Source organism: Hirundo rustica, chromosome 2 (genome assembly GCF_015227805.2).
Source record: "Hirundo rustica isolate bHirRus1 chromosome 2, bHirRus1.pri.v3, whole genome shotgun sequence".
NCBI lineage: Eukaryota > Metazoa > Chordata > Aves > Passeriformes > Hirundinidae > Hirundo > Hirundo rustica.
Genome location: NC_053451.1, coordinates 25802406 through 25829199, shown reverse-complemented (window position 1 = coordinate 25829199; position 26794 = coordinate 25802406). Strand labels below are relative to the sequence as shown.

At 45.3% G+C, this 26794-nt stretch overlaps 2 protein-coding genes across 3 annotated transcripts in view; one reads left to right on the top strand and one right to left on the bottom strand.

Moving 5' to 3' along the window:
* The window catches only part of CHD1L (chromodomain helicase DNA binding protein 1 like), a 22686-nt gene extending 11745 nt beyond the window's left edge, over positions 1–10941 (bottom strand). Inside the window, exons 1-10 of one of the 2 annotated variants that reach the window (XM_040057117.2) lie at positions 10895–10941; positions 8944–9056; positions 8059–8165; positions 6678–6792; positions 6296–6327; positions 4472–4553; positions 3086–3248; positions 2544–2699; positions 1376–1468; positions 845–941 (exon numbers count right to left, since the gene is read on the bottom strand). In XM_040057117.2, the coding sequence (XP_039913051.1) occupies positions 845–941; positions 1376–1468; positions 2544–2699; positions 3086–3248; positions 4472–4553; positions 6296–6327; positions 6678–6792; positions 8059–8165; positions 8944–8967 (869 nt within the window). In that variant the 5' untranslated portion in view covers positions 8968–9056; positions 10895–10941. Of the gene's footprint in view, positions 1–844; positions 942–1375; positions 1469–2543; positions 2700–3085; positions 3249–4471; positions 4554–6295; positions 6328–6677; positions 6793–8058; positions 8166–8943; positions 9057–10620; positions 10745–10894 lie in introns of those variants that run through there. The other variant, XM_040057116.1, reaches the window with a different exon arrangement.
* Positions 10838–26731, top strand: LOC120749581 (uncharacterized). Its single transcript, XM_040057119.2, has 20 exons — positions 10838–10990; positions 11073–11129; positions 12637–12674; positions 13916–14056; positions 15018–15080; positions 16236–16356; positions 16752–16844; positions 17856–18016; positions 19066–19151; positions 19359–19442; positions 20266–20328; positions 20468–20545; positions 20639–20727; positions 21418–21454; positions 22670–22818; positions 23037–23099; positions 23406–23481; positions 23849–23933; positions 24096–24183; positions 24702–26731. The coding sequence occupies exons 1-20, from the start codon at positions 10838–10840 to the stop codon at positions 24810–24812; spliced, it is 1836 nt and encodes a 611-aa protein (XP_039913053.1). The 3' UTR covers positions 24813–26731.
* The last annotated feature ends 63 nt before the right edge of the window (positions 26732–26794 follow it).

Here is a 26794-nt window from a genome sequence, read left to right as displayed (position 1 = left end):
AGCATCTCTGTGACAGCAGGACACTTCCACCTCCAGCAAATGACTCCCAAAGATCAAGCTCTACCTACAAAGGTGTGTTAGAAATCAACTCTCCTCCCTCCCAGCCCTAGGCCTCAGACAGTGCTCTTGTTTAAATCAGACTTTACCCTAGAGCAGAACACAGACATTTTCATGTCCAGAATTTGCACAGGGCTGGAACTGCAGCAAAGGCATTCAGTGGAGAGGCAGCCACTCTCAAGCAGCTACACAGCAGGACAAAGACAACAAAATCACATCAGAACTTCACAAGGGCTGTTGAAGCTCTGTCCTTTAGTTTTTGGACTCTAGGTTCTGAACTCATCAGAGCACAAAACAAGGGGCTCTAAACATCAATCCCAAAACTTCTGAAGTTTCAGCTTATTCTTGGGGGGGGGGGGGGGGGTTGTTTTGGTTTTTTTTTCACATTTGCCATGGATTGTGCCTCCCAGGCTAACAGAGGCAAGCTAGCACAAAGGAACTCAACCGAAGCATTAGAAACCACTCTCAGGAAACTCACAATCTAAGCAGATATGCTGAATACCAAGTCACATGGTTATTGTCCCAGGTTCTCAAATATGGCAAATATGAGAGAGTTAGTAGAGTGCTTTGAGAAATGCTTAAAGGGAAGTTACAAAAATCTTCAAGGCTCCTCTACCAACTCCAATACAGCTTTTTTTTACTTCTTTCAGGTAGTGAGTATTGTGCAATAAATAGGTCAGAGCTTGTGCTGTGATGAACGACTGCTCATTCTGTGGCTAAATAAAATAGTTTGCTTTCCCAGTTTACTTTTTCTCCCTATGTCAACCCCATCCCAAACACGACATACCCAGAGTACAAGAATGAAAGGAGTTTATCCAACAAACACATCTTGCCACTGGCTTCAACAATATGCTCTCCAATCTCAAAGGGTTCTGGCTCAACACCTGGAACAGAAAGGAGTTTCAAAAGCAGAGTTAATACCGCAAATAACAATTCCGTGGTCAACCTCAGTGTGTCTGCACTGTCACTTTTGCTGAGCAGAGCCATGTAATGATTACTTGAGAAGTGAAGTCCTTCTCCATCTCTAAATGACACCCTCAGTAGTTCACAAAGCTTTGTGTGATTTCTTTGTTTAGATGAGAGAAGACATAGAAATAGAAAGCTGAAGTCAGAAACTCAGACTTCACACAGTCTCTTTTTGTCATTATTGATGAACTGTCATGTGTTGGAACTGGTCACAAACTCACAGCTGCTACTGATTCAAGTACAAGAGTGTTTATTACTTGCTTCTTCTAAGCATTACACTAATAATAGAAAAACACTGTGTAAATCAAGAAAGTTATTTTTCCTGTTTCAAAAGAGAACAGTGCTTTCCTACCATTGAAGAGGTATGGGTGGACAACACACTTCCGAAGCTGAATTAAGACATTCTGAAGTGTAACCTTCCTTCCCATTTCATTTTCAAATGCATCTGGAACAAAGAGCAGAGAAAAGAACAGAGCAGGGAAGCCCATTATGGCTCCATTAATGGCTGTGACTGGGAACGTCTTGGTACAAAGCACTGCTCCAAAGCACTGGAGTATTTCTCTCTGTGTTTCACATCTGGATTTGAATTTCCTATTTCAAGACTAATACATCTGTTTTCGTGGGCCAAAAAAAAAAAAAAAAATTCCCTCACACTTTTTGGACAAGCTTTTAGAAATAAAATCCTGATAAGCACCACTTTGCCTTGTCAGACTCACTGAACTTTCTGGACTCCCTGGAAAAGGTCACTGTAATTTTTCTGAGTGAATCATCAAGATAAGTTAAAGAAATTTGGTGCAGTTCATTTGCATTTCTTGGCTTGCACAGCCAAGTTCTCCTGGGCAACCAGGACATTAAGAAGAGCTGCATTATTGTGAGGAACAAAAAAAAATGCATACACATATGCTGACTATGGTAGAAGATGAAGTTTCAGATTTTCGGGTGATGTTCATGCAAAGTGCTAGAAAACCCTAGAAGAAACAAAGGATCTCCAACTCCCCAGTTTTAATTTCCCTTTGACAAATAAGCACTCACAAACCAAATTATGGTAGTGGTTGCATTGTCTACATAATCCTGCAGTTTCCCAAAAAACTCCTATCTGCATCCAGTAGGTTAAAATTTGCTTTATGGCATCTGTGCTGCCATTAGGAAATTTGTAGAGAACCACAGATCCAAAATTTCTTGTACCACCCTTTTGTTTGAATACAAAAACATGCAATAGGAGCAGGCTTATCTTGTGATAAGTATTTTTAAATTACTTTAATTACTTTGAGACTGGCCCAAAGCCTATCCTCAAGCTGAGCCTTCCTAGCTCGCAATGCCTGAGCAATAGATCAAGGCATGTATTTCTTATTTTGCCACAAGTGAAAACCAAAATTAAGCAGCCCAAATTTGGCATATTTATTCTGTACATATTCTGCAGACCAAAGTAACTTCTGCTCCTTTACAACAGAGCATGCATGTACAACAGGAGTTAGTTTTGTTCTTAAAAATAATTTATAGACTTCAAAATGCCCAGTTACCTAGATCTTTTGTCAAAATGGCCCTGTAGTACTTCTTCTGCAGAGCTGACATTCCATGGTACAGAACCACTTCCACCTTTTTTGGCAGCTCTGTAGCCACCTCAGATTTGACTCTCCGAAGCAGAAATGGCTGCAGAAGACTGTGCAATTCTTTGGCTATGCAGAGGCAGGGAGAAATTAAAACAAACAAACAAACAAACAAACAAAATACAGGGGAGAATACTGTGTTAAAGGCAAGGAATTTATACAATACCTTCAGAAGTACACTTTCAAAATAAATGCAAAAAGAATCTCACATCTATTAGTGAAATCATTCAAGCCACATTTTACAAACAGAGAACCCAAAACATAGCTGAATACTTGCAACACTTAGGAGCTACATTAAGATAACTCTTGTCTTAAAAATAATAATTAGTTTTTGTGGCTTGGTTTTAAAGCTTGTTGCCATTAAAAGAAAGCATATAAAGAGGACACAACATGGTTAATTCCTAGTCAAGATAAAAGCTGGTTCTGACTGAAGTACAGTGTTGCTTATTACTGACCTGGCTCACTCTCCTTTTCAATAACTTGGTAATACTCAACAAACTCTTTTACTTGTTCCTGGGGAAAGATGTCAGGCTCAATAAGGCTGAGTAAGGAGTACAGTTCCTGGAGGCTGTTCTGGACTGGGGTGCCTGTAAGTAACAGGCTGAAGCCTATTGAGAACTGAAAAAAACAGCAATAAAACAAAATTATTAGGAAAATGTATCCGTAGTGAAAAGTTAGTTAATACACAAGCCCACCCACACCACTCTTAAGCTTAACGTAAAAGATGAGAGGCAGCATAGAACTGCTTGTAAAATGTGCAGATTTGCCAAAACCATCCAAACATGAGGTATGGTTTGACAGTCAAACAGCTCCAAACTGACAAGGCTGGCACCAGTGCAAGGAATTCAGTGTAGGCAAAATAAGAACAAAGTGCAAAACTGACTCCATTAAAATGCTCAGGTCCATGCAGTCTACAGTCTAATAATGCATACTAGATGTTAGACAAGGAGGGATAATGCAGTTGGAATAGGACAGTGAAAAGAAACTGCATCAGGTTAAGTTTCTGTTTGCTGGGTAACTCTGACAAACACAGCAACATTATCTGGTCCATGTTGCTTAGAGTAATCCCCAAAAAGAGACTTGGGAAATATACAAATCTTTACCTTGGGAAAGATACAAATTTCTCTCATTCGGTAATAGAAAATGGGTTAGGAGGAGAGATGACGTGAATCACGTCTATTTTTTTGTGATTGTAACCAAAGCTCCTGAATTATAGATGTCATGGGCAATACATTCAGAATACTTTCAGGAATTCAAGAAAATCCCCCTTCTTTCCAAGGTGAATTGTAGTACATTGTTGCTGATGCCAGCACACACCAAACACCGATGTTTCACTGCCATGACAAGAAGTGCAGCATTCGTGCTGCTCTGGCAGGGTGCTTTGGAAGCTGGAGCAATTCTAATTTCTGTAAACAAGGGTGGCTCCATTAAGTGGGACAGTGGAAATCAGTAGTTCAAGACTTGAAGTCTCATGAGCTAGGCAAGGGTTGCTTCACCCTGCCAGAGCTGGAGATGGCCTCTTTGTTGCTTAGGACAGCCAGACTTCTGCAGTAGCACAGCCATGGTTCAGCACCATGCCCGGCTGTTTTACTTTTCCAAGTCTTTCAAATTGCTCCAACACGGCAACCCCAAACATGAAACAGAATGACAGGGAAGCATCAAATACTGCCCACTGCCATGCAAAGCCAACAAGGCTTTTATCTCATTGCCACTAAATATGGGAATCTGTTCACCGGCTCTGATGGAAACAAGTGATGGTTCAGAGCTTAATGCTCTGGGAACAAACAGAGCCTTAAAAGAGAAAAGCCTTAAGACACTAGAAGATAGATGAGTTAACTTACCTCAGAAAGTGCCTTGTAAAGCAGGGAATTTTGATTTTTCAGTCTGTGAGCTTCATCTACAACCAAGGCAGCCCAGTTAAAGCTGAAGAAGTGAAAAACAGCATTTTCATTTAGGGGCTGACAATTCATTCTTGTAAGTACAAAAAAGACTGAAGTAAGTGGTGACTCTGCTTGGTTCATCTTGAGGTGGGGTCCTACTCCATGAACAACAAGCAAACACCAGAAATGGGGTGGGATTCATAGGTACTGTTTTTGAAGATCTAATACAGGTTTTTAGCTATAGTCTGGGTGAGTTTTTTTCTGAACTCAAGACTAACAAAATTCACTTGAATTTCTTGCTTCTCTCTCCACCCCTGTTACTGTCAGGAACATGACATAAAAACAAGGCCATTGAACATTCAAGGAGGTCTCTGATTTGGAAAAATAGACATGAAACTAGGCCCTAGTAACTGTGCACAACTCCAGCAACTGTCATGAGGCAGTGACAGAAGAGTGATCCCAAGACTTTTGCAGAACACCCAACAGATCCACTAGGCTTACTTGAAACTACATCCTCTCAACCCTCAGTGTCTGTGTCTTCTTATCTAGGGTTTCAACTTCCACATCAGAGTGATTTCCAGGGGAGGGAAAGCATGAACCTCCATCTTTTCTCACCCACACACTTCTCTTCCCAGTGGAACACAACATCTGACCTACATTCTTCCTGGAAAGCCTTTTTGTTTGCCTCAATTTCCCTCTCTGCTGTATCAGAGAGGTTCTCCATTGCCAGAACAATCAATGTCATTACTCTTATTCTACTTGCCCAGGAGCTGAATTGCAGAAGGACTCAGCACTGTGAAGCACTGCAGAAGCTCATGTGCAGAGCAGAGTCTGATCCCACATCTATTCCATCAGAGCATGGCTCTACTTTGTGCTATTACACTGCTTGTAAGGAGTAGTGGTGGGGAGACATCTGATAACTCTGACCCACCTTTACAAACTGCTCCAAATGCTCCCACACAGGACAAGGTCCAAATGATTAGCAACCACTTCTTTTTTCAGAAGGAAGACTAAAGGGCAAAACCCTAAATTTGAGTGACATGGCTTTGAGGTTATTTTTGAGCTTTAGAAGTAGGAAATTACTCTGGAGCTGACGTGATACTAGGGCTGACTACTTGCTCACTCTGGGTGCTACAGAAATCTCTCTGGATTTCTGCTTTTACAAAGATACTGAGCCATTCATTATGTATAGCTGCACCCAGCATTTGTCATGACACCATTGCAAGCCACTGGCACTACTGCTGAGAAAAAAGGAAAATTCATCCCCAGTTCAAGTGCAGGCCCCTGTGGAATTCTGCGTGACCATGACAGTACTTCCTACAGGCTGAATTTCAGCTGAATAATCAGTCCTTGTAGAAGGCATAATGCTTCATAAGCCCTCCACAGATCTGACTGGAGGCAATAAACTTCAGGACACGGTGTCAGCACATTATCACTGTTATATAATGCCAGGTCAGTTTCAGTGAATTTTGCAACTAATACCTTTATAACCTGAAGCTCTTGAGGATGTCCTCTGCTGGACTGATACTTAATGTACTGCTGTAAGTCACTATGTGTCCTACTGCTTTGAGTTAACTGGCTTGAAAACTGTCCTTGGGGGAAGTTCACATATATTTTAGCTGACATTAAAGGCTGAAAGTTGGAAAAGGCAAAGTTCTAATCACAAGCCAAGAACTTCCCTGTCTCTTGTGAAACAACACAGAACCATGCACATACAAACATCCACTTAAGAAGCTGTTGACAGATATGCAGACTTAAATTTGAAGAAATAAAAACCAGACTCACGACTTTAGAAATGCTGCATCTTTCAGGCAAATCTGCAATGAAAGAAAATGATCTGAGATTTATGATTTAGAGTAAATCCATCAGTTAAGAAACAGAGAATTTTTCTGTCTGCTTGCAAACTATGGTGAAATGGAGCAGAGTGGAAGGAAGGCACTTACTACCTGAGGAACAAAACATGACAGCTACGTGCCACCTTCAGCATGTCATGGTTTAACACCACACACCTTCTCACTCACACTCCACATAGGGAGAGGGGGGAAGAGAATTGGGAGAAAAGTGAGAAAACTTGTGTGCTGACAATTCATGAACTGGGTGGCACAGAGGGATCAAAAAGGCAAGGAAAATTTGAGCCCCCCTTTCCAGTGACAAAGACATCATGTACCTCGTATGTTGTGAGGAGTGCATGGAAGTGAGAGCTCTCTTTCAGATTCTCCTGCAGTTTGGGTCGCTCTTCCTTGCTGCCTACATATGTTATGAAAGAAAGACCTGGAGCAAACCTGTTGTTAAAGAGAAAGGGCAAAACCAGTGAGCCAAGCTAAGTCTTTTCATGTGTTTATGACCTTGGACCCCATTATCAAACACAGCCACTGCACAGATAATGAGAATTCCTATCCAAACACCCTACACTCCTGTGAGATGCATCTGGATCTCAGCTTTTGAACCTCACTCCTTCATAATTATCACCTCAGGCTGGCACTTCAACCACTGGCTCTGGTTTGAACAAGTCCTAAATAAACCTGTATTCTTCTAGGTGTAAGAGTCCAAGGCAGATGATTGAAAACCAGTCTCGTGTCCTAACTGCTATTCTGAACTGAAAAAAGTTCATAAGAAGCAGGTGAATGAATACAGTTGGTCCAGATGAGGCCAAAGAATTGGTCAGAATCATCCTAAAATAAAGACAAAAAATGTCTGCAGCAAAGAGGTCCAAGTCAGGGCCTCAAAAATATATCCTCTCAGTCAAAAAGCAAATAAAACCAGTTCCAATTGTTGGGACCATAAAATTCTTCCTCATTTAATCCTACCACTGCTATTTACCTAATATTTCTTCTGGAAAGCTGCACTGCTGATCTGTGAAGGAATGCACTTTCTCCCAGCTATTCCAACCCAAAGCCTATCCAAGTCAGGCCAGCTCACTTCAGAAAGCAACCTTCTCTGAGAGAGAGCATCAACTGACAGCCACACAGACTTCTGTTCTAACCTTTAACTCCTAGCCCTTCCTCTTAGACGGAATCTGTGGGACCACAAATGTACACATTTCAGGCACAGCAGATACACCATCGGCACAGTCGAGGTGTGATGTATTTTGATCCTCCCAGTGAGGATGGGCTGCATGCACAGGTGTGATGTATTTTGTGTGCACATGTGAGCATGCCCCCCAACTTGGGTCTTACCTTTCATTATGAAGATTCCTGGCTGTCTTCAGCAGATTTTGCCTAAGAGGGGCTGAGCAGGGAGGGTTACAAATCAATAAAAAGCAAGGAGCTAGCGGAGGTATTTGGACAGAAAGTCAGCCAATAATATAGGATGGATGGGTTCATGTATACCACAGCATTGTAAAGACTATGCATTAACTGCATAGTCTGCATTGATTTGTTGGTTTAGTAGCAGCTTCCCTTTTTACTTTTTATCCCCTTGAAAGGATAAAAAGAAAGTGCTGGAGTGACCACATTTGAAAACAATCTTTGCAATCTTGCAACTTGCAAACTTTGCAATTGCAAGTCTGAGCAATGATACAGTAAGCCAGACAACTGTTGAAAACTTACCTCTCCAGTTCTTCCTTCCAGTTGCTCAGAACTGACAGAGGACAAAGTATGAGAAATCTCTCTTTGTTGGGTATTTTTTTTGTCAAATAAAGAAGTAGAGAAATGGTCTAAAAGGCAAGGAAAATTTTTTTAACAACAAGAGAAGGGTTCAACCCTAATCCTACATAAGCTGTCTCCTTGTTGAGTTTTCAAGCTAGTTTCCATAGGTTCATTATCACAAATCAGAGTTAATAAAGACAAAATAGCTTAGATCCTAAGTCATGGCCTCAATATATGAAGCCCCTTTCCAAAGGCCTTTCTTGCACAGTCAGAAACAAGGTCTACCATGTATCACTTTCTAAAACTATTTGTAATTTAAGACCTATGGAATATTGATCCAAAACACAAACAGTCCAACAAATACTCCAACAAAACACAAATATTCCAACAAAACGTAAACCCACTGAAAAGCTTAAAAAATAAAATCCAACAAACTTGAAAAAATTACACCTATAAATTTTAATCCACGTGTTGACAAACACAAAAATCCCCTTGGAGCAGGTACATCAAAATTACATTATCTTCCCTGTGCTGACTGTGTACTGTGCCTTCAACTCTGCACATTATGAATTATGCATTAAGGCATTTGGATAAAATGGCCACCCATCTTTTTACAAAACCCTGAAACCTACTTTGACTTACTCAGGACTAAACTCAGAACTTGTTTTAAGTAGTTAGGGACTGAAAGAGACAATGAGCTCTCACTTGAGTATGGAATTCTGAAGGGATGGGGGGAATCATTAGGGTGCTTTTTTTTTTTTTTTTTTCATTCTGCAGAAACACTAGGCTAAAAACTCAAAAATTTAAGCAAAGATCATTTTCCAGAAGAAGAAGAAGAAGACACACCTGACAAGTTTTCCCAAGGCCCATCTCATCACCCAGGATACAGCCATGCTGGACTTCATAGCATTGCACCAGCCAGTTGACACCTTCTAATTGATAGGGACGAAGTTTAATGCCTGGGAATAAAAGTGATTTGTTACACTTATACCCAATGCACTCTGAACACACTTCGACTAGAAACAGGTCCTGCCCAGAACAGGTCTTCCCAAACATCTGCCTTACAGGAAAAGCACAGCAGCCCTCAGCAGAAGCTGGTTTACCCTCCTGGACAACAAAGACCCCAATGTTATAGCAATTCCATGAAATTAAAGCGTATTCAGAAACTTACACACACAAAAATGCCCTGAGCCACTGCAACAGACTGTACAAGGAACCTGATCTAATAACTAGGCTGGTACTTTGCATTCCTAAAAGACAGCTTGATTTTTAGCTTGAGTGTCACTTTTTAAAATATTTAAGTACTAGAGCCAGGGACACACTTTAGGCTACCAGAAATGTTTGTCAAAATCTATTATTATAAAATAGTAATTTCTCAACAAGATGTTTTCCAGTCTTTCTGTTCTTAAAGCGAAGGCAGACCTCCGCTACAGGCCACTCTAACTACGACCATCATTGCGTATTTTGGGGTACAGTATGTCAAAATGAATAAACAAGTCACATAGGTGTTGGCAACACCTTTCCTTGTACTTGGACTCACGTGCTGTTTATAGTGCCATTGCTGCTCTCTCCTCCCTGGGAAAATGTGTGCTCTGAGCACATGAAGTAACTCACCAGCCCGGAGACTGAGGTGAGGACTTTGAGCAGCTAAGGAAAATGTGTGGGCAGGATGGGTTACTCAGGTTCCCCTTTAACATCACCCTCAGGGCAGTGGAAAGCACTTTAATTCACGCTCAACATCAGCCCATTTCGAGGCCACTAGACAGGCCAGCCCTTGTTCACGTTGTTCCGAAGCACAGAGCTGGCTGAGGCTGAGCTGAGGCACTAGTGGGGTTAAAGCCGAGCTCAGCCCTGGCCCAAACACCCACCTAACCACAAAGCCAAGGACTCGCTCAGAGTGGAGAGCACAGCAGCAATGCCATCTCTGCAGCAGCTGCAGCTCACTTTGACAGGCCTGGGAGGCGCTTTATTTGCACCTTTATTTATTTCCACCCTGCGGGCTCTTAGTACAGACAACTACAGCTGAGAGAACTGGGGTTATCCAGGCTGCAAAAGAGGCGGCTGGGGGGTGACCTAATTGAGGCCTTTCAGTAGCTGAAGGGAACTTAAAGGAAATTTGGGGCAAGACTGTTTACAGGAGCCTGCAGTGACAGGACGAGAGGGGAATATGTTCAAACTGAAGGAGAGTATACTTAGACTAGATATTAGGAAAGAATTCTTTACTGTGAGGATGGCGAGCCACTGGAAGAGGTTGCCCAGGGAAGTTGTGGATGTCCCATCCCTGGAGGTGTTCAAGGCCAAGTCGGATGGGGCTTTGGGCAACCTGGTTTGGAGGGAGGCGCCCCTGCCCATGGCAGGGGGGTTGGAACTGGATAATCTTCAAGCTCCCCTTCCAAGCCAAGCCATGTCATGAGCTGGGCAGCACCAGGCAGCGCGGGGCCCTTCCGCCGCCTGCCGCCATGTCTGACAGCACCCACACCCCTAAGGCTCCCTGCCCACCCTTCCCGCGGGCTTCCCGCTGACCTGTCAGCCCCCACCGCTGCACGTCCGCCTCCTGCACGCCCGGACCCCCGGCCCGGGCGCCGCCGGCGCGGCGGAGCGCCTGGAAGAAGCGGGACATGGCGGAACGTCCGTCACCCGCACGGCCGCGCCGTTCCCGCCGCCCGCGGCCGGCTGCGGGCGGGGCCAGCCCCAGCACCGCCCCGGCAGCGGGAGGGCTCGCTGGGAAGGGGACGCCGCGATGGCGCTGCTGGTGCTGGTGCTCCTGTCGCTGCTGTCCGCGGCCGTCGCCACCTACCTGTGCTGCTGGTGGCGGTACACGGGCAGCGCGGCGATCGTGCTGCACCGCCGGGGCCCGCGCCCGGCCGGGCCGTCGGGCCCGCCCCGGGACACCGTGAGCGCCGGGCCGGGCGGGGGGCGGTGGGCGCGGGGCGGCGGGGCCGGCGCTCGCCTCACTTCTCGCCTTCTCTCCGCAGTGGGCTCCGAGGCTGTGCGGCGCCGGGCTGCGCCTCTTCGTCCATGTGGCCAACACGGTGAGTGCGGGCCGACAGACGGGGCGGTGAAACCCCGGGGTTGCGCGGGGAAAACAGGGCGGGCGGTCCGGAGGGAGCGGGCGGGCGGGGAGGTTGCGGCTCTCTGCGTACTCTCGGGTCCTCCCGGCCCCCAGGTGTGATGCCGCGGGCACTGAGAGCGCCGGCCTCTTGCTGAGGGTCTCCTGTGTGTGTTCGGGTGTGGAGAGCCCAAAGCTGTCATCAGACTCGAAATACAGATGCCAGCAGCTCTCCTTGGACGTCTTGGGTGCCTCGGCCCTCTGAGGGCGTTCCCGCAGGGTGCTGAAGGCAGCTGTGCCGCCGGGGCTCCCCTCGGGCGGGCTCTGGCGTGTGTGGCGGCCTGCGGGCTGATCCCGCTGTGGCAGCGGGACCGCTCGGTGCCGGGGGACAAAAGCCTGCATCCCCTGGGCACTGCCCACCTCGCACCGGCTTCTGCTGGAAGCAGCTGGGTTTGGCTGCCGCTGCTTGGCCTTTCCTTTTGAGCGAGGGAGGCGCAAAGGTTCCTTTTCAGCCGTGTCACCTGTTCCAAGGCTTGGCGTCCGGCTGGGCCTGGAGTGAAACAGCTTGAGGGGCTGTGTTTATTTGTGAGAATACCTTAGCAGAAGCTTTCTGTCAAGATGCAATAACCAGAATACTTTGTTATATTTTTGCTTTGTGGCCGCTTTTGGTGCGTGGTGAATGGCTTCTTTCCCAATATCTCCCTTGGAAGGGGGATGTGAGATTCTCAGTCTCCTACGGGATTGTGCCGTGATAGATTAGATGTAGATTAGGAGCCATGTGTTTTCAAAAAGATGCTGTAATTCTTATGCAATGTGTGAGGTAACATACTGCTCTGTGGGACTAGCAGTGTGAGCCTTGCCTCAGACTTGTACTGTGTTTGTACATCTCACAACATGTTTCCGAAGTCCATTGTTAAGATATTAAGACAGGCCAGAACAAAGCTGCTCTCTTTGGGACTGCTGATGTTGCTAGACTGGGAACCAGGGTAGTGAAAGAGTATTTTCAGCTGTCTGCTACCACGGAGTCTCTAAACTTTTCACACTTTTCTAAGTTGACTCATTTTACTGTGGGAGCTGGTTGAGAGACGGGAAAGGTCCTAATAGTAAATAAAATAATAAGGTCCTACCTTATCCAGTGTTTGCATAATCTGTGGAACATGAAGAAAATAACAGATGGGAGCTACATAGATGCTTCTTAACAGTGTTGCCAGCTGCAGGCTTTCTGTGTTAGTCAGGGAAAGACAAAGACAGAAGACTCAGAAAGAATACTCTTTTTATGATTATATAAATATGAGAGGCAGGAGAAAAGCATTTCAGGCCATTTTTGTGGTGTAAAATACAAGTGTTTGTGTTGTTTCTTTATTGCATAGCATTGCATGATCTCTAGGGTGTTCTGAGCCTGCAGCAATCGTGAAATTCCTTGTCTAGTGAAAGAAGGTGTTCAGGTCAAAGCTGCTGCAAACCAACATTTTTGCTTGTTTTTTTCCTAGGCTTTTGGGCAGATCTTCTTACTGCCATTCTTAATGAGGTAAGCATGGGGAGTTTTCTCCCACTCTGACTTTCTTTTATTTCTTTTTCTAGGTTTAAGGTATTTGCATTGCACACTGCTTGTAGGTTATCTGAAATTATATTTTTTAAAGAGAAAAGCTGCATCATTTGATTGGAGAGTAAGATTATTTCATAGATGTTTGCTGGATTATTTTTAACTACTGTCATTTGAGTGGGTCCCTATGAGAAAAAATTAACCTTTTTTCACAGTCATGCAGGTGCTTAGGAACTGTATTCGACAGCTTTTCTTTTTGCCCTTTGTTTGCCTTTATGTCTCTTTGCCTTTGCTCTTTTGTTAAATCTTTTTTTCAAAGCTGGTGGATGTGCAAATATGCTGTGCTTATCACTGACATGGTCAAAAGAGTAGGAGTAGTGGGGAAGTAAAGCCAGACATAAAGTTTAGAGGTTTGGGTAAGTTCTTTTTTATTATGTTCTCTTTTTTAGGTCAGCCTTTCTTCTTTCTCTCCCGTGTGTTTTTGTTCAGAAACTGATTTCAAATATACATTGCACTAGGAGACACTTGGGTAAGAGGTTCAGGAACCTCTTCATGCTTTTTTCAAATAGTTTGCCCATCATTTGAAGGGTCATCTGTGCAGATCTCAGGACACTGAGAAATGTGTCACTTCTGAATTTGGCTTGGGATTTGGGCTTTTTGAGCAAATCAAACCCAGGCAAGTGTCACTGCTGTTGTACCACAGATCATTCTCGGATATCTGTGGCAGGGTTTTGATTTCTTTGCTTTATGTGGTCCAAGCTATGGATTTATGCTGCAATTCCCGTTGTATTTGATTGCAAACAAACACTGCTGAAGCAGGTCATGGAAAAGTCTGAAGAGGTGCTTTTTTTAACGGGATTAGTGATTGAATGTATGGCTTACACTGCATTCTCCTTTTATTTTCCTCTCCATTCCTCTATTGTTTGGTCTGTGTATGAGAGGTCTAATTAAAGTGAATCAAAAACTACCACCATTTCTTTCCCAGCTCGAGTGTACAGGGGCTGGCCCTATGTCAAGAGGTAGGAGGCTTTGTTAAGCACGCAGAATAGATTTGAGGCTGCTTTTAGGAAATGTGTGAGAGAGATTAGCTTGTAACTGTTGCAACTCCCTGCTGTGAAAACAGACTGCGAAGACAAAACGTTCTTGGGTAAAGTTCCTTCTGAACAGTCTGAAAAATTAGTCATCATCGAGGTTGAAGACTCCAGCAGTGACTCTCTCTCATTCAGAATGAACAACTTCTCGCTTATGCGTTCCCTTGACATTCACGAAGATCCCACGTTTATCCCGGAGGTTGCTGCAGGGGTTACAGAAGACAAGTCGGAGGCTGAAAGCACTTCAGATGTTATCAAGCGGCTGACAGATGCAAGGTCAGTATGTGATGTGGAAGAGAGAAGTGGAAGAACACACGTGCTGGCACCGTTAGGTTAGTGGGAAGCTGTCATTGTCAGCAGTTTAGATTGAATTCTTGTTCCCATGCCCAGCCACTTCACAAAACAAATAGTGCTGTCAGTCATCTTGCCTTTTGTAACTTAAAAATCACCAGTAATTACTGGTGTGAAAGCAATGTAAAAGGCTGAAGCTTAAAGGTGTCTGCCTGCTGGGGAGAGACCAAATTCTGTCCTTACCAGGGCTCTGGTTGCACTATTAGTGTTTGGCTAGTCAATAAATAGATTCCTCTAAGTGACTTTACAGGAGTGCTGTTTCTAGCCTGCAGGGAATCTCAAAGAGAACACCAGGTTTGCTTGGAGGAGAGAAGGAACATAGGTTTTCAAGAAAATGATGCACAAGAAATTAGCTTTGTTAGTGATGAGAAATGGTCTACTGCTTGTGTGCTAGAGCCATTGACTTGGTGTTGAAGTAGTTTGCTTGTGTGCATCCTTGTGTGTGCTGCGTGGTGCCTTTTCCCACTCCTGCACTACACACCCAGATGTGCTGCTGGCTGTCTCTGGATTGAACTTTGACAGAAGTCCTGGGAGCAGGTTCACAAATATATTCTAGCGAGGCTATAATGTTGCAGCAGTGAATAGTAAATGTAAATCTGGAATACATTTTGAACAGTTTAATAGCTGCTGTAGGAATATGAGGAAACTAGAACATACTGGCAAAACTGACCCCTTATTTCTGTGGCATCCATAAGAGTACCTGTTGCTTGGCTTGTGTGCTAGGACTCTGACAGAGTGTGAGCTGATATGCAGGGGCTGGCAATCCACATGGTTTGCTTTGAGTGGTGCCCAAATCTGCACTGGACAGTGATGCTGAAGTCTACAGGTCTGAACAAACCTGGCTTTGGTGGCTTACAGTAGCACCTTTTAATCCTTTCTTTTGCAGGTCTGATTCTGCTAAGAACGGGTTTAGCTTCAAAGGGATCAAAGACTATCTGGAATGCTACCGGTAGGTGAAATTATGGTCTGGAAACAATCTGTCCCGCATGTTCCTCTGCTGTGGGCTGCCACTGTTCCACAGGCTCTCAGGCATTTCTTTGTTAGCATTGTCCTTGAGGTGCCATTGTTTATCATCACTTCCTGCTGTTCTTTCCCTTTAGTAGAAAAACAAAGGAAAGTCAGCTGGGAGAGCTGGCACAACTTTACAAGCCCTGCAAGGATTTTTAAATGCCATTTCTTTGGCTTATTGTCAGTCTTGTCTGAGAGAGATTTCTACATGTTTGCTCAAACACAAGTGAGAAGTAGATGAAGGTTGATCTGGATTGTGCAAGTTGTGGATACTGTGGGTCTCCGATGAATCCCTTGGTTCCCCAGCTCCTTGTGCTTCTCTGAGCATGACACCTGCTCTCACCCAGTAAACATGTCCAGCTTGGAAAGAGCTGAAAAGACCCCCCTGACTCTGAGGTTCTGTGAGCTGTTGGCTGCCTGGTAATCCTAGTTGCCTCTGGGACATGTGCCACATGTGGAGCCCTTGAATAAATATTCTTGCGCTCCTAGAACTTGTTCCTCAAGGGCTACCTCTGCCTGCAGGCTGTGTCATTGGAGCAAAGGGCTGACGCTGCAGTCTGGTGTCACAGGTGCATGAGCCTTTTGTGTCAGCCAGAGATGGTGTGCTCATGGTGTAACATGGCCTTTGCCAGGAGGGAGGGAAGGTTTATTAAGGGTGGGTTATGGCAGTACTGCCTGGAGCTCCTTCTCTGAAATGGGACACCTGCATAAAGGGGTCTGACCTCTTGGTCTTTGCTCATTATACTGGGAGTTTTAGAGCTTCCAAGCTTCCAGGAGCTTGAGGACTCTCAGTGTAGCTGTCAGCTGTTTGTCCCTGTTTATCTGTCTGGTGGTTCAGGAATAATTTGGGTAAATCTCCTAGCTTTTGCCCCTCCTCTAAGGAACGTTCTGTGTAGGCAAATTCTCCCCTTAAGGAAGAGAATCTCCTGTCTTGACAGTGTCAGCAGTGTTCAGATAATCACCACACAGAGATTCTTACCTAATTCTTGCCTAAAGCTGTGACTGCTGCCGTCTTGCTGCATGGGAGATGCACCCTGTGAGTGGTTGTGGTGAGGGGAGGTCTTGTAACAAACTCCCGATTTCTCCTGTCCTGTAGGAGTGGGAAGCTGACGCCGTCCCAGGTAGCCAAGAACATCATTGCCATGTTGGAGGACTGCGACAAATCCACGCCACCACTCAGAGCCATAGTGCAATGGGACCAGGAGCAAATAATGCTGGTAATGTCTGCCTCTGGTAGGAAAGGGGCCTCTGCCACCCCAAGGGCAGTAGCATCCATTAGAAGGGCCAATATGCACAGAAAAATAAGTACATTTTTCCTTCCTCTGTGTTTAGAGGACTTCAAACAAGTTTGCTTTCCTTCCTGCAAAGAGAGGTAGCATTAAAGCAACCTGTTTTCTGCTGGACTGTTTGTAATAGGACTTCTGTGCTTACGTGTCATTCATTAGTGTAGATGGTTCCAAGTTGTAGTTTCCCACCAGCATATGGTGGAAGAAGGAAACTTCAAGACTGGCCAAGAAAGCCATTTTTTATATCCATTCCAATACTTGTGACCTTCAGCTCAGCTAAATATATATAACATATGCTTTATGCTTTTTTCTTTTTCTCTGTGCAGATGGCTGAGGCCTCCACTACTCGTTACAAGAATAAGTGTACCCTGTCTTGTCTGGATGGCATCCCAGTGTGCCTGAAAGAAGAGTTCAAAGTGGTGAGTTTCCTTGTCTAGCTGCCAGTTCCTGCTGCAGGTGGTTAACCTGGACAGCTCACTGTGACAAGGTTTTAAGACCAACCTCAGAGCAGAAGCCTGGGAAAAATGTTTCTAATGAGGGGTTGCATGTGGGTTTGTAGGATTAACAAGTTTTGCAAGGTGAAGACAAATCTTGCATACAGCAGATGTGTTCCATATCTTGTACTGATCTCTTTAATCCACGGGGAGTAGAGGGTGGGTGTGGGAAACGGTCTCTTATGATGAAATGAGAATGTATAAAAGCATCTGTACAGTGGGTGTAACTGTCTGTGTTTCTCAGGCACTGACTCTGCTCCACTGGCAAAGCATCCCTCTCTCCATACCTTAAAAACACACGTGCCAGAAATACACAGGTTACTTTGAAAATCCCTACTGACAAAGATTTTTACCTGTGGCCTAACAACAGCTAGCAGTAAATACTTGTGGCAGTGCCATCAGGCTGTTGTAGGCTCTGCAGAGACTGACCCCAGTGGTGGGAGTCCTGTTTATGTACAGGACTTTTTCTGTTGCTGCCTCAAAGTAAGGAGTACTTGGCATACCCTGAAAATATGTCCATCTGTTGTTTTGGCATTCAACTAATCTTGATGCCAGGCTTGGAAGCACGCAGATCTGAAATGTTACAGCTCTGTCCATAGAAAGATGGAACAGAGAGCTGTGTGCTGTGGGGCCAAGGTGATCTTCAGTCTCTGGGCATAGCAATTGCATTGCTGCAAGGGAGGCAGGCTTTGACCTCCACGTGTTTCTGCTCTTCTGTATCATGATGTGAAAAGGATTTCTCTGCACAGGAGAAAGACCAAATATTGGAGTGTCTCTCCTGACAGAGACCAGCACAGGACAAGTTGAAGAGTGGTGCTCCCTAGCCCTTGCTTACCTCCATGGGTCCTAATGTCTGGGATCTGTTGTGATGTTGAAGTGTGCGTGTGCTCCATTGCCGGGGTTTTAGGATGAACAATTAGATGTCTTCTTGCTAAGGTACCTTACCATCACCGCGTGGGAACAGTGTATCTTGGGACACAGCCAGAAACAGAAGACGCTACTGTGGCCAAGAAGCTGCGAGAGGCTGGGGCTATCATTATTGGGGTCTCAAACATGCATGAGCTAGGGACTGGAACAACTGGATGCAACCCTAATAGGTAAAAATCCCTTTCCTCTCTCTTCTCCCAGTCTAGAAATACCTATGACTGTCCAGAGCTCACAGGGAAGGGTACAAAAATAAGGGGAAGCATGACAGAACCCTGGGGGTATGAAAACCCAGTATTGTAGATTTGAGGGTTAGAATGGAAGCCTGAAGGCTCCTGAAACCAAAGGAAGGAGAAGCTCCAAGTGTTTGCAGAGTAAGGAACTTGGTTTGTCAGGCCTTACAGGCCTGGAGGTGTGAATGTTTATAGGATGAGTGGTAGACAAAAGCTGTGACAGAAAACAAATAAATAGTTATGTAATGCTCAGCCTCAGTGATGGCTGAAGGCCTAGACAGTGAGAAAAAGGTACAGTCATCTCAGGAGAGCATAGTGATTTTACTTCCTAGCTGAAACAGATTCACTGAATTGGCTTTACTGTGGTGAATTCTCCAGCGATAGCCAAGCTGAGAGCCCAGTTCCAGAGCAGTAGTGCTCATGGCCTTGCTAAGCCTTGCATAGAGCCACACTTGGTGCGTGTGCAGCTGGGTGGAACTGGGGCTCCCCCTGGGCTGCAGCAGCGTGCCAGCATTTCCAGCATTTCCTCACCGTCGGAGGGCGGCTGGACACCCCACGGGCTGGCAGGGGCTGTGGCCAGGCTGGAGACGTGGGGAGCTGCTGCTTGGGGATAAAGGGCAGAGCTGACTTGCTTGTCTGTAAGGATTGCTGGCCACCAACTGCTCCACCTTTTGGAATTGCATCATGCAATTCTGTGGCAGGCAGTAATGGCACGGTGCCATTGCCAGCAGAAGAGCTGAAGCGGTGTCTTTTCTCTTGCTTTGGGCCTCTTTTGGATGGGCTGCTTATGCTCACAGGAGATTGGACTCTGAGGACTCTGAGAAGTCTCTTTTGTATCCTATTTTCTAGAGACATTGCACTTTCTGAAATTAAATGGCATCTCCTTACCAGGAGATCAGAATCCCTGAGCTGTGTTTCTGGATCTTTTTCTGCCCTGTAATGCACACAGTCCTCCTAAGAAAAGGTTAAACAATCTTTGTCTGCTTCAGGTACCACAAGATCCCTAGGAATCCCTACAATCCTAACCACTTCACAGGTGGGAGCTCCAGCGGGTCAGCAGCAGCTGTAGCAGCAGGTAGGTGGTCCTAAATGGAGTTGGTGGGAGGAGGGTCCTGAGCCAGAGTACCTCAGGCATTTAGTTTTTATGGAGGTTTTGGGTTTAGTAGGGAACTTCTAGCTAAACAGAGAGCTCTGTGTGCTGTCTTGGATACAGCTGCTGGTAGAATGGACAGGGCAACGTGATGTGTCTCTGATCACAGGCCAATGTGTGGGTTTTTTATAGGTCTCTGCCCCGTGGCTATTGGCACAGATGGAGGAGGCTCTGTGAGGATTCCTGCTTCATTCTGTGGTGTGGTGGGGCTGAAAGGTAGAGCCCTTTAATCATGGAGGGGTGTGTGTTTGTCTTGTTTGCTATTCCAGGTCAAATGCCACAAACAAATTAGACACTTATTAATCCATGTGAGGTAAAATTTGACCAGAGAAACTCTGAAATATAACACCATGAGAGTCATGAGGTTTAGACTGGAAGCATGGAAGTATTCTCTACTCTCTGTTGAACAGATGTTCAAAAAACCTAACTTAGATCAAATACTAAACAAAATACGTGTGCTGCTTTTCCTTTTTACCCTTTCCCTTCTGCCTTTCATCTGAGATGACATACTCAGCCACTACTCTCTTTCCATCCTTCACGTGTGGTCAAATTGACAAATCCTGATTCATCTGAGGAAGATGATGATGACAAAATGCAACTGGTCAGAAAGGTGATATGAGTACTTGCAGAAGACAGCTGGTGTTAGGCATGAAGTCTCACCAGTGAAGTGGGTGAAACCTCCCATGTAGTGCTGTCTCCTGCCCTTGATAATCCTGCTCCTGCCTCTCCATCCTCCATACCACAAATGCTGCTTCTGCATATTTAAATCCAAATATTCCAAATGTCCCTGCACATATTTCCCCTCAACTAAATAATTTCTAAGAGGGAGAACCAATTTCATTATTCACGTGTTTCACTGATGAGACAAATTGGGGTCAGCAGCACAGGATACTGAAGGATGAGAGACTGGGCTCTGAAACAGCAGACATAAAAGTGACTGGTAGGGGTTTGTTGTTTACCCTGGGTGCACCAGAGCCATCTAGGTGGCTCTTCCCAGTGACTGCTGATACCCAGCTAAATCCCAATTCTTGTTCTCCAGGTACATTTGGGCGCATCAGCTGTCACGGCTGCTTGCCACTTTCCTACTCCACAGTCAGCGTAGGTAAGAGGACTTGTGCTCCACTTCAGGGACCTTCCTGTGTGCTGCTCTCACAAGGGAGGCAATCTCTGCCTAGAGAAGACCTGGGGAGGAAGGTACTATTTACCTCTTGTCACTTTTTTATAACTGGTCTCTTTTACAGGCCCTATCTGTACATCAGTGGCAGATGCAGCCATTGTTTACAGTATCCTTGCTGAGCCAGATCTACTCTATCCATATGGTAGGTGAGCCCTCTCCCTCCCTGAGCCCAGATGCTCTCCCTTCCTAGAGGCATCCTAGAATAAAAGGAGGAACTCTTCTTTGTTCCCTGCAGGACTAAAACAGCCCAAAGCAACCCTATCTGATATGTGTGCTCCTGACCTGAAAGGCTTAAAACTGGGAGTGGACTGGACATTTTTTAAGGTGCCTGTTTTATCTCTATCTTTCTGCTGCTTTGCAAAATAAGATTTTAAAGGAGCCCAATGCATTCATTGTTCTCTTGCCTGTCATTATTAGAGCTTCTCACATTTAGTCCTGTAGTTGGAAGATAATACAGCCTGTGTGAAAACATCGACATGGAGATAGTGTTTTCTAAGACAGCCTTTTGAGTAAGAGTCTGTGGGAGGCTTGAGGAAAGGTAATGGCTACTGCTGATTCTGTTGGAAGCAGTGCTTCTGAACTGATTAGCAAAGGCAGTTAGTTTAAAATCAAGTGAGAAAAAGGAGTGTATCCACTTAGTGACAGTGCTGTAGCTGCTGTGCGTTATTTCATTATTCCAGTGTAGAAATTTGGCTTGCAAGCTTGAAAATGATAATGCAGCCTCACAAATATGCTAAGGATTTTTTTCTGGAGGTACAAAAAAGACTCTTACTGGCTCTGGCACAGTGCAGACAAGGATTACTCTCTGCTCTGGAAAAGGTGACCTTTCCTTTTCATTAGGGGTGTGACCGGCAAGCTGTTGTCTTGCAGCATGTGACCTAAATCCTGTAGGACTGTGTTTCACTGCTGTTAGGGACAGGAACAAGGAAAGCACCATGAAGAATGAAGTCCTGGTGAGTGTGCTCACCAAGAGGAGGAGAGCAGTTACTAAGGTTCTTTCCTCTTATTCTTTAGGCGTGTGATGCTGAAGTCCTGTCTGCCTGTGAGAAAGGTAAAGAGGGAAAGTCTGTAAGCCTCTTACTGTGCCTGATGTTATGATGTCACTTGGTGCTCCTCTTACGTGTGCATTAAATAGCTCTTGCCTGAAGTCCTTAAAGGCAGTTGCTAAAAGGGGTCTGGCTGGATAAACAGCAGTAACTTTGTGCTAGGGAAGCCCCCCTGACTACTGAGGGTTAAAAAGCTTAGCAGTTGTAGGCTTGTCAGGTTACAATGGAAGAATGCAGCCCAGTGTGTTCAGCCTCTGTGTGTATAAAGACAGATCTGTGCTTGGTACTACTTACTCTGCAAGCTTTAATGGTAAAAGACTTTTAAGGGAAGGCCTTGTTTCACAACATAATGCTCAGTAGTAATACAGTGCGAGGTCTTTGTGATATATCCAGTCCTCTGGTATTTCCTTGAAATCAGCCAAGTGGTGCCTTTAGGGTGCCTTTGTCAGAGTTTAGACTAAGCGAAAGTGACCCTGGTGGGTACTTGGGGGTGGGGGAGAAAGCTTCCACAATGCCTGGTATGGCAGTTGCATTGGAGCTGAGATAATCCACACAAAGCCTGAATATTGTGGACTTTCTTCACCCTCCTTATTTCCATAGACATGCTTCTACCTTTATAGATTTTTCTTAGGAGAGATGGACCATAGGCAAGCTTGGGTGTTTATGAAGAAGCTAGGGTCACGGAAAGAAGAGGATTCTCTTCAGACTGCAAAACCCGAAGTCTTGGTGTTCACCTTGTCAAAGTGCATCAAGATTTAGTGGCCCTGTATTGTTTACCTGGTCTCTTGAGTATTCCCTGGTTCCTTTACCATATGGTTCAGAAGAGGCTTTGAATGGAAATCTCTGATGCTAAATAATCACTTCATGCTGATAGAACGCTGGTCATGTGAAGTGCTCAGGGGAAACATTGTCAGTCCTTTTACTCTTTGGCTTAATTGTGAGGCTAGAGGAGCAAGGTGAATTTGCCTGAAATACAGCAGGTAGGTTAGGAACCTGTCTGCAAGCCCCTGCACTGTTGGGATACTGAGGTGTAGTTAGGCTGAAAGCATTTCCTTAGGGGAGGCAGCTACAGCTGTGCACGCCACACGGTGCACTGAAGATGCATGCCCTGCAGTGGCGCATGGGGTCTGTCACTCTGCAGGGGTTGGGGATTTGCAGCCTTTCTGTGAAGTCTGGTGAACTCAGGGATGCTGTCTGTGCTCTTCCTGTCCTGTACACAGCGGTGAAGCACCTGCAGAGTTTGGGAGCCAGTGTGGTTGAAGTCTCTCTTCCAGAGATGGAGGAAGCGCGAGTGGCACATGTGATCTGCATTCTCAGTGAGATGAGGGACTTCCTGCAACCTGACTTCAATAAACATTTCCATGAAATGGTAAGTAGCAGCAGCTTGGAACAGTGTCAGTAGTTGTTCTGGCTGATACAGAACAAATGTCATGTCAGTGAGAAACCTGAGGTCCTCCTGCTTCTGTGACAATCATCCCGTTGGATGACTACTGGTACAGAAGAGCAGACCTGGAGGAAAACTCCTGGGCTGTCACAGTTCAGCTTCCTGCAAGCAGAGCCTTGATCAGTTTTGTTTTTTAATTTCAGAATTTGGAAACTCAGGCTAGCCTGGCTTTGGCTTCCCAGTTCACAGCTCTGGATTATATTAAGGTAAAGGAGCATACTGGGGTGAAGGCTGAAGGGAGGCACTTAGTGAAACTGTAAAGGTGGGACAGGGGCTTCTCTTAGCCTCCCCATACCCACGGGAAGATTCACCCATCTGTCCACTGCTGTGAAATCATGCTGGATGGTAGGGCACCACAGAGGACATGCCACCAGTCCTGCACCATGGTTCCAAACTGTGGGAACGGTGTCTTCTTTTGCAAAGGCAGAGATGCTGATGAGCAGTCTGCCAACATCAGACATGAATTTTGTGAGCCAAGAGGGCCCATTGGACAGTATTCTCTCCGCTTGCAGGCAAATCGACAGAGAACTCGGACCATGAGATTTTTGCAAGAGATCTTCAGCACTGTGAACTGTATCCTTACACCAGGTATTGGCACTCTTGGCTGAAGAGCCAGTCCTCAACAGCTGTGTGGTGCCTTTTAAGAACAGTCACTTCATTAACTTTGCCTCCTCAATTTTGAGAGTATGACTTTTGTGTGCTTTGCTGTGCCTTGCACCCTTAGAGGATAATGCAGCCTGATTAGAAAAACTTCTGTGTATTTCTAGACTTACTGGTTGTATCCATGGCACGACATCAGAGAGCCTGTGGGATCTTCATCCCTAGGGGTATTCAAAAGCTATTTGGACATGGTCACGGGCACCCTGCACTAGCTGACCTTTCCTGAGCCAGAAGGGTAGACAAGATGACTCCTGAAGTCCCTTTCAAGTTCAGTCATTTTGTGATTCCTCCACAGCTGTTCCTTGCACTGCCCCAAGAATTCATGAATGTGACCTCTTGACTGGGAGCAGCGATATGTCCTTCACAGTCCGGTCCATGAGGTAAGGAAGGTGCTACTTGCGCTACAGAAACAAAAGTTTAGCAACAGCTGGAAAAGAATCTCAGACTGTAAGGCAGGAGGGATAAATCATAGCTGCCTCTACCAAAAAAGGATGAATTTACTGCTGTCCCCAGGAATACTGATGGCAGCTTTTTCCCCCTAGGTTCATGCAGCTTGGTAACTTCACTGGGATTCCAGGCCTTGTGGTTCCCATTGGATATTCTACTGCTGGGCTTCCAATTAACCTCCAGGTGAGTATTTGCTCTTTATGAATGCTGGGGCACAAAATCCCCAGCTGGCTTTGTCCTGAAGCATCACAACCAAGTCCCTGCTGTTCCACACAGCTCTCCTGAGGAACTAGCAGGTATTGGAAATAAAAGCTTTCATTTGGTGGTGATTTGCCTCACTCCTAAATGGCAGAGGTCTTTTAGGGTATCTTTGAGAAAGATTTCTCTGTGTCTCTGTCTACTTGCAGTACCCAGTATTGGTGACTGCCCTTTCCTCTCTTAGTTCTCATTTCTGTAACTTCTTTAAATCCTTTCCCCTTGAAACAGGTTTCATGTAAAGGAAAGATTTATGTCTTGCAATTCAAAGTCACAAAGCTGACTTTATCCCAAATACAGTGATGCCGTACTTACTGGGGTAAAAGGAGAAAACATCTTTTGAGTATGCTGAGGGGAGGGAAATTGTTTCCTAGGCTTTCAAGAGCATGTATATGCTGTTATTTTTTTCATTCTTTCTACTCCTTCTGCCTCTCATCTTCTCCCAGGTCATGGCAAAATGGTGGGATGAAGCTGTTCTTCTGAGGATCGGCCTAAAACTAGAGCAGTTCCGTGACCAGACCAAAAAACCATCCATTTATTACGACATCCTTGCATGATGGAGCAACCAAGATGGGGAGCAAGTCTGTTTTTTTCCTAGTCTGACTTGACCAAGTATTAGAGTGAACTTGTTTTCAATGATCATCAGAATAAGGCTTAGTAGCAGGCCCATCTGAGGAATGGGGACAAACCCACTGATCTAATCAGGCACTGAGGCTGAGCAGACATCATTTCTGCTCCCGGCTTGGTGGATGGTCCAGTTTATACTAGGGAGACTAACTGTGCTAGTTTGTTGGGCTTTTGCCAAGGGGAAGCTGCAACTATCTTCTACAATTTCTTCCCATGTAGGGGTGCTGTGTATGGGTGGAAGGCAGTTGCATCTGCAGGACTGCACGCAGGCAGTTCATACTACTGTACGTGGCAAAGTACAACATTAACCTTCTCATGGAACTCCCCCTCCTCCTCCAGGACAGAACAAAGGTACAGTTTCTGAAGGAGAAAGGCAACAAACACTGCCTAGCACCCTCGGAACGAGGAGGATCTTAACCCACCTGCACTTCGGCAGTGTTTGTTTTGGCCCTGTACTCAGGCACTGGGAGCAAACCATAAAGGCTGTAGCTAAGGAGGTGTTGCTGTGCCTCTGTCCCTCGTGCTGCCAGCAGTGCAAGGTCAGCGCAACGGCTGCACGTGTCTGAGTGTGCTCACTGCCCCAGAGTCCTGCCTCCCTTCAGCCTGGCATGCAAGGGGCAGAAAAACCACACCATGAGCCCTCCTTGATTCCTCCCCAAAGCCCTGGTGCAGGGTTGTGGCTTTCTTTTGCACATCTCCATTTCCCAAGCTAAGCCTTGGAGAGCCTCTTTTCTCCTGCTGGTTGCTTATATATAAGCTTACTATCATCTTGGTGTTCAAATGGAAGACACCACTGGATAACGCTATGAAATACTGCTCAAGGGGTGCTGAGCCAGCTATTAGAAACAGGTGGAATTTGTAGGAAATGGTACTGGGCTACTGCAAAAATTGAAGCTGGATGCAAGAAAGGTGTTGCACAAAGCCCTATGCAGCAGAGCCTGCTTTAGATAAGAAGCCAGCCTTCTCTTATCTTTAAATTACTTCCTAGAGTAATCAAGGCAGACATGGATTACTACATAAAGCATGACACGGCTGTAAGCCATTGTGTTGTTTTATTGAAAGGCTCCAGACTGTAAATTCCCTGGTACCTTTGTCTTGCCAGCAACATTATGGCTACATGAAAGGAAAGGCTTAGGAGTAACTAAACCTAAGAGTTTGTGTTCATTTTGGGGTGAATGCTCAGATGTATCCCCTGTTGCCTACCTTATCAGGCATCCTGGATTTGTGATCAGGCTGCTGGAGCAGCTGTCCTACAGAGAGCAGAGATCACTGTATTGTATATGTAGCTTGGAAGGAAAAAAGAAACAGAAAGTAGTTGCAGCTTCTCCCAAACTCAGTAGTTTTGTTGTGGTTTTTTTTCCCCCCATACCCACATATTCCTTAACCATAGCTTGCACTTTACTAATGGCTGAAGTTGTCAGCATCTGAAAGCAAGAACATTACATTGCTGTCCCTTGCTTAATTACCTGAGTTAAAACATCAGCTCCTACCATCAGCCATCACCAGCATGCACAGTTAATTGTACGGTTGATAGTGTTTTTTCTCTTGAATTCCTCTGTGGGATACTGCCACAACTGTTTTTTCATTGGAGTCTAGTATAGGGAGGGAGGAGGTTGCTAGTAGGAGAGAGGCTAAAGTAAAGAGTTATTTTTTAGAAAGACCTGCAACAGTGGGAAGAAGAACTGAGGTTTTACTGACTGATAGTAACTCAGCCTCTCTTTTCACACACTGCTTCCTCCCTTTGCCTAAACATATCTAATCAATGCCCAGTTCCAATGCAACACTTTCCTAGTACTGAGGTCACTAAAATAAACTGATCCTGGTGAAGGGCCCCTGTGTTTCCTTTTTTTCCCCTGGCTGTTAGTTTATCTGAATTCTACAGCAGACCCGTTCCTAATTACCAGCAGTTCTG

Coding starts and splice junctions, on each gene's coding strand:
- LOC120749581 (XM_040057119.2), top strand. CDS start 10,838: ATGGCGCTGCTGGTGCTGGTGCTCCTGTCGCTGCTGTCCGCGGCCGTC. Junction 16,357..16,751: donor ACCAGGAGCAAATAATGCTG/GTAATGTCTGCC, acceptor TTCTCTGTGCAG/ATGGCTGAGGCCTCCACTAC. Junction 23,482..23,848: donor GAACTGTATCCTTACACCAG/GTATTGGCACTC, acceptor ATTCCTCCACAG/CTGTTCCTTGCACTGCCCCA.